Below are 13,104 nucleotides of genomic sequence, written 5' to 3' on the forward strand. Positions count from 1 at the left end.
TTTGGTTCTATTTCTAGACTTTTTGCTTTGTTTCATTGTTTTGTCTATTCATATGGCAAAACCACATTTTGAATTATTAAAGTTTTATATTATATTTTCATATCTAATAGGGCTGGTTTCCCCCTCCCATTCCTTTTCTTTTGCAAAATTGTCTTGGTTATTATTGCTTCTTTAACTATTTATATACAAATTTTAATTAGCTTATGTAGGTCTAAAAACAACCCATTGACATATTTATTTGGACCCCATTCAATTTACCAATTAATTTAGGAAGAATTGACATCTTTAGGATGTTGAGTACTTCGATCCAATTTCTTATTCAGTTATAGGAATTTTCTCTCTTGTAATTGGGGCCTCCTTTTCCATCTTATAGTCTAACTGGTTATTGTTTGTGTATGTGAAGTTCTTTGATTTCTGAATGTTAATTTCACATTGCCTTAACCTTTCTGAATTCTCCTATTGTTTGTAATAGCTTTTCAGTTGATATTATTTCAGGTATACAATTATACATGAAAATGAAGATAACTTTATTTCCTCATATCCAGTTTTTTATCTTTGACTGATTTTGTGGTGTAATGGTGGTTGTGTTCATGGCTCTTGGCTGGTCTCTCTTCTTGTCTTTTCCAGGCCTGGATAGGCAGCCTCTCTGGCCATCCATTTCAATCAATATTATCTTGATAAATTCCTTTTAATTTAAAGGCAGAACTGGTTTTCTGTTACTTTATCTAAGAAACCTAACTAAAAGTTTCATTTTGGCCCAGCCGGTGTGGCTCAGTGGTTGAGCATCGACCCATGCACCAAAAGGTTCGATTCCGGGTCAGGGCACATGCCCGGGTTGTGGGCCTGATCCCCAGTGGGTGGCATGCAGGAGGCAACCAATCAATATTCTCTCTCATTGATGTTTCTATCTCTCTCTCCCTCTTCTTCTCTCTCTCTACTATCAATAAAGAAAAAAAAATTTTTTTAAAGTTTAATTTTGTACAAATAGGGTCCAATGATATAATATCAATAGTCATATCTGTTATCATTTATTGAGGGCTTAATGGTGTTTAAGTCAGTGTGCCAAGTAATTTGCATAAATCATATGAAATTTGTCCCTAGTTATAGTACCAAATTTGAACACATCCTTTTCAGCTTTCTTCTTTTTTTTTTCCTTTATTGATTTTTGTGAGAGAGAGAAATAGAAACATCGATGAGAGAAAACATCAGTTGGCAGCCTCCTGCATGTCCCCCACTGGGGATTGGGCCCACAACCTGGCCATGTATCCTGACCGGGAATTGAACCAGCGACCCCTTGGTGCATGGGTCAATAGTCAACCACTGAGCCACTCTGGCAGGACTTTTCAGTTTTCTTTAAAGTGTCTTTGCTTTTTTGTGTTAGTAATAGCTCTGAAACATAAGAGCCAGTTTAATATGTTGATACTTTTATTATTTGCCTCGACATTATAAAATCAAGTTTATTGATTAACAGGGTATTGGGTGTTTGTTTGTTTGTTTGCTGCTGTTGTTGTTTTAGCAGTGATGCCCTATTTTTAAATAAAATGTTAACTGGAAGCCTAGTATAAAAACAGAGAAGTTGTAAAGGTTAGGTAGACAGTGTGATAGTAAGCTTCTTAACTTAGAATCTTGCTTCTTCTGAGCATAGACAAAAGGAAGAGAATGTTCAGATGGTGAAATATCGGTATTTCTTGTCACAGATCTTGATAGCTGTTATGGGTTGAACTGTGTTCCTCTCAAAAAACAGGTTTAAGTCCTAACACCTAATACCTCAGAAAGTGACCTTATTTTGAAATAAGGTCTTTATAGAGGTATTCAAGTAAAATTGAAGTCAATAGGGTGGGCCCTAATATTACTGATGTCCTCAATAAAAAGAGGAAGTTTGGACACATACTTGAAGAAGAGGCGTGAAGACACAGAGAAGGTCATCTACAAGCCAAGGAATGTCTAAGATTACCAGGAGCTGGGACAGAGGCATGGAACATATTCTCCCTCAGAGGTCTCATAAGGAACCAACCCTGCAGACACCTTGATTTCAGCTTCCAGAACTGAGAGCCAATAGATTTCTTCTGTTGTTTAAGGCACCTAGTTTGTGGTGCTTTGTTACCGTAGCCCCAGGAAACTAACATAGTGGTTGTATAGCCAATTGAACAGATTTTGGAGATGGAATATCTTACTGGTTCTAGAATGCACGTTCACTGTACATGTTTTTCTGGCATGGGTCAAGGACCTTGATTAGTTAGTTATATGCTTGTTATTTATCAAAGGTCTATTCTGGCTCAGCTAAGAAGACCATCCTTGTGATTTTTTTTTTTTCAATCCTCACCCGAGGACATTTTTGCATTTATCTTGAGATAGAGCGGGAGGGAGAGAGAGAGGAAGAGAGAGAGAGAGAGAAAAACATCGATGCAAGAAAGACATATAGACTGATTGCCACCTACACGATCTCAACAGGGGCTGGGGAGAAACTGCAACCAAGGTACGTGCCCTTAGTGGGAACCGAACCCAGGACTCTCTGGTCTGTGGGCCAACGCTTTAACCACTGAGCCAAACTGGCCAGGGCAATCCTTGTAATTATTGAGTTCATTACTTAGAGTTGGAAAAAGGACTATCTTTATGTACATACTTTTCATGTCTTAAAACAGAGGTTGTAAACTGGCAATCTGCTCTTAAGTATTTTGTTTGGTTCATACAGTGTTTTAAAATAGGACACAAAGGTATTTGTTTATCAATTTTTATTTTTTTATCCTCACTCAAGGACACCTTTTCATTTTTTATTCAGATAGTGCAGGAGGGAGAGAGAAAGAAACATTGAGTGAAAGAAACACATCAAGTGGCTGCCACCCGCACGACCCAACCAGGGCCGGGGACCAAATGCAATCAAGGTACGCGCCCTTAGCGGGAACTGAACCCGGATCTCTTAACCTCAGGCTAACGTTCTAACTGCTGAGCCAAACCGGCCAGGGCCGTTTATCAATTTTTTTTTTAAATCAGATTTTTTATAAACATTGTTGGGTTTCTGTTTTTTTTTTTAACTTGAAAATGTGATTTGCATTCCCTTATGACAACAGTTGGCTGTTGCTGAGGACCAGCTGCTCCTTTAGCCAGGTCATCATTACTCTGTCAGCTACATCACCACTAGGCCCATCTTCTTACAGGCAAAGAAGCCAGGGTCGCTGGAGCAGAGTGAAAAAGGAGATAGTGCTAGGAGGAGTGCTCAGAGGTTAAGGGGCATGTCAGAATATGGCAGACCTTGAGGCCATCATAAGGACCAGCTTTTTTTTTTGTCCTCACCTGAGGACATTTTTCCATTTTTTGTTCAGATAGAGCGGGAGGGAGAGAAAGGAAGAGAGGGAGAGAGAGGGAAACATCGACGTGAAAGGGACACATTGAGTGGCTGCCACCCGCAGGACCAACTAGGGCCGGGGACAAACTGCAGCCGAGGTACGTGCCCTTAGCGGGAACCGAACCCAGGTCTCTCTGGACCACAGACTGACACTCTAACCGCTGAGCCAAACCGGCCAGGTCAGGACCAGCTTTTACTGCAAATGACACAGAGAGCTATTCAGGGGCTTTGAGCCAAAGAGTGACTTGACCTGACTTAGATTTTTAAATCATCACACAGCCATTCCACTGGTATTAGATTTTAGGCAGACTCTAGGTTGAAATGATGGAAACTGGGAGACATGTTCAGAAGCTTTTTACAGGGATCATAAGATAGCTTGGATCAGCCAGGGAGGTGGTGTTAAGTGGGGTAAATCAGGATGTGTTTGAAGGTGAAGTCAACAGAATATCCTGATGGATTAAATATGAGAAGTGAAAGAAAGAAGCCAAGCCAAAAAAACCTAAAGGTTTTTGCTTGAGTGACTGGACGGATGGAGTTGCTATTTGAGATGAAGAAGCTGGAGGAAGTCCTGGTGGATTTGGCTCAGCGGTTAGAGCATCAGCTTGAGGACCAAAGGGTGGAGAGTTTCATTCCCGGTAAAGGGCACGTGCCTGGGTTGCAGGTTTGATCCCAGGCCCTGGTCAGGGCCCTGTGGTAGGTCACCAGTCGATGTGTCTCTCTCACATTGAAGTTTCTCTCTCTGTCTCTCCTTCCCTTCCTTCCACTCGATCTAAAAATCAATGGCAAAATATCCTCAGGTGAGGATTAACAAACAAACAAACAAATAAACAAAAAAGAAGCTAGAGGAAGAGTAGATTTCAGAGGGAAAATCAGGAGTTCCATTTTGAACATGTTGACCTTGAGACATATCCAAAGGAAATGTTGAATAGACTGCTAGATACAAGTCTGGAGTTCAGGGAACATGTCTGGATGGCAATAAACCTTTCATCTTCTGATTTAGTCTCATAACTTTTAATACCATATAATACTGATGACTTCCAAATGTTGATGGTGGATTCAAGCAGATTATGGTTGTATGGCTGTGTTGCTAGGAAAGAGAGAGGTGAGTATCTTGGTCTTGTCATTTTATCTCTGATCATAGGCATGGTCTTAGTTCCAGTGCTGGGGTTTCCAGCTATCTCAGACATCACTGCTCTGACTCCCCACCCGGTAAACTGAGGCTCATACCGTTCTCAACTTTTCTAAGTCTTCTATTTGGTAAGCTGTAAAGACAAATTTGAATCAAAGTCTAAAATTCATACCTGGGGCTCTTTCCTCCACACCACCTACCAATCTTTGGCAAGGGTATCTTTTAAAGACCCATTCTCTTTGTTTTCTCATGCCCTTCCTAGGCATTTTAATCTCTCCCTTAATTTCCCTGGCCCACCTAATATTTATTAGCAGGAATCTTAGTGCTGTGAAACTAAAATATTAGGGAAAATCCTTGACCAAGAAAGACTCCAGCTACTAGGTGCATTTTGCCCTCTGTCAAGTAATTCTTAATTGCTCCATCCAGGTTCAAGTCCCTAGGGACTGTATGGCCCTTGCAGTCCAAAACTTCTCCTTCTCAGTTCAATTCAATTTATATTCTTCTCCGAATGTGCCTGTAGGTCTGAAAAACCGTGGTCTAGCCTGCGGAGAAAAGGCAGCCGTCAACCAGCCGTAACCTGGACAACATACCCACGCAGGTCCAAGTTATGGGCCGGATCTAGGACCCAGCTCAGTCACCGGTGCTGCGCTCTCCTTCCCCTGCGTCCCGGAGCGCAGGGGGCTTCCGGCGCGGGCCCCCTCCTCCTGGGGGCGGGGCCAACAGCTCCCGCTCCCGCCTCCCCGGCTGCGCGCGGCTGCGGGTCGCAGTCACGTGAGCGCGGCGCGGCGGGGGAGGGGCCCTGATTTCCGGGCGGCGGAAGGAGACGCGGCCGCGTGAGGACTTGGGGATTTGAAAACACGCTCCGGGAACGAGAGGCTGAGGCCGGCGGCACGCGCTGTCGCTCCGTGGGCTTCTGCTCAGACGGTCTTTCTCTCTGCCTCTGCGCCCCGGTCCCCGCAGGACCCTCAGGTGAATGGCTGGCGCCCATCGGGCCAGGCCCTCCCGGGGCGCGGGACGGCGCGCGGGGCCCTAGCCCCCCGGTCGGCGGCCCAGGCGGGCAGGGCCGGCTGAGGCCGGTCTGCGCCCCCCGGAGGCCGGGCTGTGGCGCCCCTGCGGAGCTTGCCTGGGTGTGGAGCCGAACTGTGCGGAGGCGGGTGCCTACGGGCATTTGAAGCGCTTCAAGTGACTGGGCGGGTTCGCGCGGTTTGGGTCTGGGAGACTTTCAGGCCGGTGTGCGTTGCTTGGGCCCCACCCCCGGCCGTGGTCCTGACTGCGGCCCCCGATCGTTTCTCAAAACCCGTGGGGTCTTCTCTCCTGGGATGCGGGACCGAAGACGTGGGGTGGGGAAGAGCAGTCGTCTCCGAACCGACCCTCACCGCCCAGGTGTGGAGGGTTCAGCGCTATGTAACGAGCAGAACCGGGCCACCAGTTCTGTCGAGTTGCCCGTGTGGGTAATTTGCTTTAAGGGAAGTCTGGCATCTCCGGTTGGACCCCTCAGTAGAGTTTGGGGTAACTCGTGAGCGTAAAAGTGGTTTGGGGGGAACATTTCGGAGGCCGAGCGCAGTGTGCCTTTTCTTTAATATATTGGGGGGAAATAATTTGGAAATAGGGAGGGTAATGAAGTGGCAGACAGATTAGCTGGAGTTCGGTTTGGTAGGAACCCTCATACGCCAGGATCTCCCTTTTGTTGCATTTGGAAGACCTGCAGTCGGAGTATATTAAGTTGGAAAACTTTTGGGGCTCACCTACGTGAGAGCTCCGGTGATGGGAGCGTTCAGCCCGAGGCTGGAGTACCTGCCTTCTATTCCGTACTTACTAATGTAATATTGGCTTAGTCAAGACTGTTCGATTTGCTGTGCAATGAAAATTTTTATTTTCAGTGAAAATGACTGAAATTAGTCGTAGAACTTCAAGAGTTCCCAGTCTGAAAGTGTTCCCCGTGTACTATAAACATAATCTTCCTAGCCTTAAAAAAGTCAAGAAAAGGCGTTCAGCCCTCTTTAATTTTCCTAACTGAGGAAAAATAGTAGTGTGACAACTACAAAGTGATGGATAATATGGCATAAACTTGACAGCAGACGGTGTTGGTTACCTATGAGGTATTTAGTGGCTAAAGATAGCAGAGGATTAGAGGATTGGGAGGTGGAGGGTTAGTTAATTCATTCGAATTTTCTGGATGCCTTGTGCCATTGATTTTTATCTTTGGTACTAGTTAATAAATTGTAGGGAACGCTCACAAAGTGTACTTGCTTAATTAAGAAAAACCATTTTTACTTTTAAAAGAGGCCAGGTAAGTATTAGGGCCTTTTTTAAAAAAAAAGGTTTTGCCCACTTTTTTTAGACTAGAACAACTAGAGGTGTGGGTGGGTTGAAAACTTGGGAATGGGATAAGTGAAATAAGGTGAGCAATTTTGCTCATCAGTTTTCCAATGTTCACCTTAATTCCAGTATATATAATACAAAGCTGATTATGCAGAGCTGTCTTGTGTACGATTCCCCCTTCAACTTAATAAAGGACTGACGAACCTTTCTGAGCCACATCTTTAAAACAGGTTTAATTCCACTTTCCCTCACTTGGTTTCATAATGCATTTAATACTGTGCTTGGTATGTGCTAGTCCTGACACTTTAAGAAATTACATATATTTGTACTTACAGCTTATATGTTTATCATTGTGCCAGGCACAGTTATGAGTGTTTTACAGATAATGAGCTCATTTGCTCTTTATTCATCCTACCTCATAACAACTGTATGATGAAGTTTGTATTATTATTATTATTTTTTTATCCTCACCTGCGGACATTTTTTCCCCCCACTTTTGTTCATGTAGAGTGGGACGGAGAGAGAGAGAGAGAAAGAGAAACATCAACGTGAAAGGGGCACATCCAGTGGCTGTCTCCTGCACTACCCGAACCAGTGGTGCCAGGGTGAATTGCAACCGAGGTACAACGTGCCCTTGACTGGAATCGAACCCGCGACTCCTTGGTCCGTGGGCCGACGCTTTAACCACTGAACCAAACCGGCCAGGGTGAAGTTTGTATTATTGTTATCCCTATTTTGTAGATAAAAACTGAGGCACAGTGGTTAACTACAGCCAGAAAGTGGCAGTCTTTATAAGAACCTAATCAATCTGGCTCTAAAATCTGTCCTTAACCTATGTAGCTAAATCCTAGCCCATGGGTTATAGGTGATAGGTTTCTGGATTCCTGGAACTTGAGCTGCCTGGATGTGTACCAGCCATTTTATTACTCTCTCAGTGATGCAAACCTTCATTTTACTCAAATTTTTTGGACTTGGGTGTGTAGCATTAACATTTTTTTTTAAAAAAATAGCTGGGCATAGGATAATTATGATAGACCAGAAGAAGTTTTATTCATTTCAGGGGTACTGTTCCTGTGGGGTATACAGTGGGAGATAGAATTGATTTTTGCAGTGTGTGGAAAAGGCTTCAAGAAGAGCTGAACTGGTTCTAGGTACAGAAGACTATTTTTTAGATGGAAGTTACCTTTAGGAAGATAAAGCTGGAGAGGAAGTTAGGAAGGACCTGATATATCTAGCTAAGGAGTTCACTGTAAAGGGAGTAAAGGAGCCCCTGAAAGCTCCTGAGCCTTGATCAGATGTCAGATGTGTTTAGAAACAACATTATGGTGACTCTCTAGCAAATGGACTAAGGAATAGACGGTAGAGATAAGGCAAGAATACCTGTGTGAAAACTGTTGAACAGTCTAGGGTAGATATAGAACTTAAGAAGTGGCAGGGGAATGGGTAGGAGGCTCACATCAAAGATTTTGTGTGTGAGTAGTAAGATTTGGATATAAGTTGAAAGAATGTGGTGAAGAGGGGGAAGTGCAGGATGACATGGTTATGCCTGAGTTAATTATTATAATAGTGGTTTAATTGGTCTTGTTCCTTATCCCTCTGTTACACTTTATTTTCTTTTATACTGCTTTTCATCCTGTTTTTTGGATACTATTTATTTATGTCTAGTCTGAACTTTCCCTGGTGTTCAAAGTGCTGGTATCTTCATTTTTTGCCTTTACTGGGCTATCCCCTCCTCCTGATCTATACTGGTTTCCATGCTTATGAAATGCTTGTTAACTCTCCTTGCTGCATATTTGTATCTTACCCATTTATCAAGCATCGAACTTAGGTTCATGAAACTTTTCCTATTACAAGCTTCATTAAATAATAACATTGGTTTCCAAACTTAGCTTTGTTTTGCCAGAGGTTCCCAGTAGATACAAAATGTATCTTAGGAACTATGGGAACTGTGTGCTGTTTTCCAATCCACCCTCTCAGCCCTCACCACCCCCCTTTCCCAAATTTTTTTTCCAAAGGTTTCCATTTAGCACATTGCTTGACAAAAGGTTCCATGGCTAAAAAACCATGACAAATCAGTAGCGAGCCTGTTGCCTTCTTGTTAATGACTTCTTTTTACAAATCTCCTGGCTAAATTGATTTTTTTTTTTTTTTTGGTACTTTGTAAAGATATTTTCCATTTAATATCTTGATCCTTTGATATAATCACTGTTGACCTTGATTATCTTTGTAATAAATGGTAATGTAAATTTTGAAAAATACCTTCTTTATTCTTTTATAACTTATTTTGTCTTTATTCGTTGTTTGTAAATTAATTCTTTTCATTATAGCACTCAAGAATGACCAAAAAAAGAAAACGCCAAGATGATTTTCAAAAAGTAAAACTAAAAGTTGGTAAAAAGAAGCCCAAGTTACAAAACGCTACTGTTACAAACTTTAAAACAAAGACAATACATCTGCCTGAGCAACTCAAAGAGGATGGAACACTTCCAACAAACAATAGAAAACTTAACATAAAGGTAAACCTTACATAAATGTTATTTTGATAAAATTGGATTTTTAAAAAATCTTCTAGAATATTGTGTTTTTTGTGAAAAGTTGTTTTAACTCTTGGGGTTTATTAATGGCTGAAGTTTGGAGTTCATTTGTTACCCAAGTTGGATACTGCCACTGCAGTTTTCTCACTCACCTCCTCCGGAAAGACTTGCTCAACAAAATCCGCATGGATTTCTCCCTTGTATACTTAGTTGATTAATATGTCATCTGGAACTATTTTGTGATTAACTTTTTGATGTGTTTGATGTGTCAAGTTTTTGATGTTTCAATATTCAAACTTTTTATAGCATATTGAGATAAAATCCTGTCTTGTTCGTTTTTGAACTCTTATAGCACATAGCTTATAGGTTCATAGTAAATGTGTGAAGTTAATTGAAGTTTGAGCAATAGTTTTGCTTAAAAATTTAACAGCTTTATTGAAATGTAATTTACACATAATATAGTTCACACATTTAAAGTGGACAGTTCAGTGGTTTTTAAAATATTTACAGTTAGCCTGGCTGGTGTGGCTCACTGGTTGAGCACCAACCCAGGCACCAAGAGGTCACCAGTTTAACACATGTGCCTCCCGGTCAGGGCACATACCCAAGTTATGGGCCTGATCCCCAATTAGGGGCATGCAGGAGGCTGCCAGTCTATGTTCTTTCTCATCTATGTTTCCATCTCTCTCTTTCTCCCTCTCCCTTCCTCTCTTTATGGAATCAGTAAAGAAAAAAATATTTTAGCCCTGGCCAGTTTGGCTCAGACGTTAGAGCGTCGGCCTGTGGATCAGAGAGTCCCGGGTTCGGTTCCCACTAAGGGCATGTACCTCAGTTGCTGTTTGTCCCTGGCTCCAGTTGGGAGTGGGTGCCAGCCACTTGATGTGTCTCTCTCACATCGATGTTTCTCTCTCGCTCTATCTGAAGATGAATGCAAAAGTGTCCTCTAGTGAGGTTAAAAAAAAAAAGAAAAAATATTTTAAAAAGATAATAATAAAATAAAATATTTACAGTTAGGCTATCACTATAATCTGATTTTAGAACATTTTTTATCACTTCAGGGAAAAATGCTATGAAGTCACTCTTGATTCCTTCATCCCAATCCTAGGCAACCACTTACCTACTTTCTATTTGCATAAATTTGCTGCTTCTGGATGTTTTATAGAAATGGAATCATACAATACCAGGTCTCTCGTTACTGGTCTTCTTACTATTTTATGGTTGATGGACATTTGATGGCTCCCATTTTTTAGTCTTATGAATAATGCTGTTACGAATATTTGTGAACAAGTCTTTGTGAGGATATATGTTTTCTAGTTTTACTTTTAAGCTCCAAAGGTTAAATAATACCAAAAAGATGTTTGAAGTCGTGTGTGTTTTTTTTACAGATTATGTAAATTATCCCACAAAGAAAATTGTCAAATGTTAAACTCAGAGTAACATACATATACAAAAAACCATTTACAATAGATAGAAAGGGCCTGTTAATTTAAGAGTATATAAATGCCCACACCATATGTGTAGTACATAGTAGGTCTTTAAATAGTGGTGATGATCGCTGCCACTTTAAATCACTTTAAATGATAGTGTGCCTAAGCCTGCATGCAGGTTATTTTCAAAAGGAAAATTCTAACCAAAAATTATGTAATATTTTTATTAAACTAAAACTATTTTAAAGATAAAACTATGTGCCCTGGCCAGTTTGGTTCAGTGGTTAGAGTGTTGGCCTGCGGACCAAAGAGTCGTGGGTTTGATTTCAGTCAAGGACATGTACCTTGGTTGCGGTTTGTCCCTGGCCCTGGTCGGGGTCATGCGAGAGGCAACCAGTCGATGTGTCTTTTTCACATCAATGTTTCTTTCTCACTCCCTTCCTCCCACTCTGTCTGAAGATAAATAGAAAAATGTCCTTGGGTGAGGATTAAAAAAAAAGATAAAAATATGTTTCTGATCTTAATAAAAGCTAAGCGTTATTTATAAATACTTGTTAAAGCAGTTTCCCCAAGAAATGTCAGTGTATTGGTATAGTTTTAGTTAACATGTTTATGTGAAAATGATGTAATGCGTGTATAGTATATGTGTATAGTATACCTAAAACCTCTATTTTTATTTCTGTTTATAGGATTTGCTCTCACAGATGCATCACTACAATGCTGGGGTTAAACAAAGTGCTCTTCTTGGACTTAAAGACCTTTTGTCTCAATACCCATTTATAATTGATGCACACCTTTCAAACATATTAAGTGAAGTGACTGCTGTGTTTACAGATAAAGATGCTAATGTACGATTAGCAGCAGTTCAACTTCTTCAATTCCTGGCCCCCAAAATACGAGCTGAACAAATTTCTCCATTTTTTCCTTTGGTAAGTGCCCATCTCTCTAGTGCCATGACTCACATTACTGAAGGAATTCAGGAGGACTCTTTAAAAGTTTTGGACATTCTGCTGGAAGAGTACCCAGCTCTAATTACTGGCCGTAGCAGTATATTGCTTAAGAATTTTGTAGAACTTATTTCTCATCAGCAGCTGTCCAAAGGATTGGTAAATAGAGACAGACCCCAGTCCTGGATACTTTCTGTAAACCCTAATCGGAGACTCACTTCTCAGCAGTGGAGGCTGAAAGTCTTAGTGAGACTCAGTAAATTCCTTCAGGCCTTGGCAGATGGATCCAGTAGGTTGAGAGAAAGTGAAGGACTTCAGGAACAAAAAGAAAATCCCCATGCCACTAGCAACTCCATTTTTATCAACTGGAAGGAACATGCCAACGACCAGCAACACATCCAGGTTTATGAAAATGGGGGTTCACAGCCAAATGTCAGTTCACAGTTCAGGCTACGGTAAGAAGGATTTCAGTTATGTCCAACCTCAGTTTTCCTATATTGAATTATAACTGCTGACCATTGATGGCTAATGGTGGGAAGACATGCAGTTGTCTTTCATAGTTTCCATATAGTTATTCATGACTTGGTTTTATTTACTGATGGGAGGAGTCATTTGAAAGTATTAATTTATTCATTTCTAGCAAAGCCTAATGAGAAGTAAAACTTGATAGCTTCTTGGCTTTGTCATCTTAGAATTTTATTTTTCTTACTAGTCTTGATCAATGTAATTATCAATTCATAGTTCTTCATTTTACTGGCACTTTGTATGTAAGATTTACATTAAGCAAGAAATAATATTTTTTAATTGTTTTTAAATTGTTTTTTCATTCTTACCCTTTATTAGGAACCTGGTTGGAGGACTAGGCAGTGTGGATGAAGGCTTGTCATCTACTGAAAACTTAAAAGGATTTATTGAGATAATAATTCCATTGCTAATCGAGTGCTGGATTGAAGCTGTGCCTCCACAACTAGCTACTTCTGTTGGAAATGGTGTAGAACGAGAACCACTGCAGGTTATGCAGCAAGTTCTTAATATTATTTCCCTTCTGTGGAAACTTTCTAAACAACATGATGAAAACCACAAATTGGTGAGAATGAATGGGTTCTTTATTTTCTTAGTAATACCTTTTATCATAAATGGGCAGATTAGATATTAGTATATTACCACTAATTGGTTATTCATTTTCTTCCTTTTTTTTCTTTATTGATTTTAGAGAGAGAAGAAGGGAGGGGGGGGGAGAGAGAGAGAACATCGATTGGGTGCCTCCTGCATGCCCGCCACTTGGGATTTGGCCCACAATCTGAGCATGTGCCCTGACTGGAAATCGAACTGGTGACCTCTTGGTGCATGGGTTGACACTCAACCACTGAGTCACACCAGACTGGCAATTCTTTTTTCTTTT

The 13,104-nt window shown here is 41.1% G+C and overlaps 1 protein-coding gene across 3 annotated transcripts in view; it reads left to right on the forward strand.

Annotated features, from left to right (window-relative positions):
* Positions 1-5,270: 5,270 nt before the first annotated feature.
* TEX10 (testis expressed 10) overlaps positions 5,271-13,104 on the forward strand; it is a 51,824-nt gene continuing 43,990 nt past the window's right edge. Inside the window, exons 1-5 of one of the 3 annotated variants that reach the window (XM_036260538.1) lie at positions 5,307-5,441; positions 9,122-9,310; positions 11,445-11,684; positions 11,973-12,157; positions 12,546-12,789. In XM_036260538.1, coding sequence (XP_036116431.1) covers positions 9,131-9,310; positions 11,445-11,684; positions 11,973-12,157; positions 12,546-12,789 — 849 coding nt within the window. In that variant the 5' untranslated portion in view covers positions 5,307-5,441; positions 9,122-9,130. Of the gene's footprint in view, positions 5,442-9,121; positions 9,311-11,444; positions 12,158-12,545; positions 12,790-13,104 lie in introns of all 3 variants that reach the window. The other 2 variants (XM_036260537.1, XM_036260540.1) reach the window with 2 other exon arrangements.

Source organism: Molossus molossus, unplaced genomic scaffold (assembly GCF_014108415.1).
Source record: "Molossus molossus isolate mMolMol1 unplaced genomic scaffold, mMolMol1.p scaffold_m16_p_14, whole genome shotgun sequence".
NCBI lineage: Eukaryota > Metazoa > Chordata > Mammalia > Chiroptera > Molossidae > Molossus > Molossus molossus.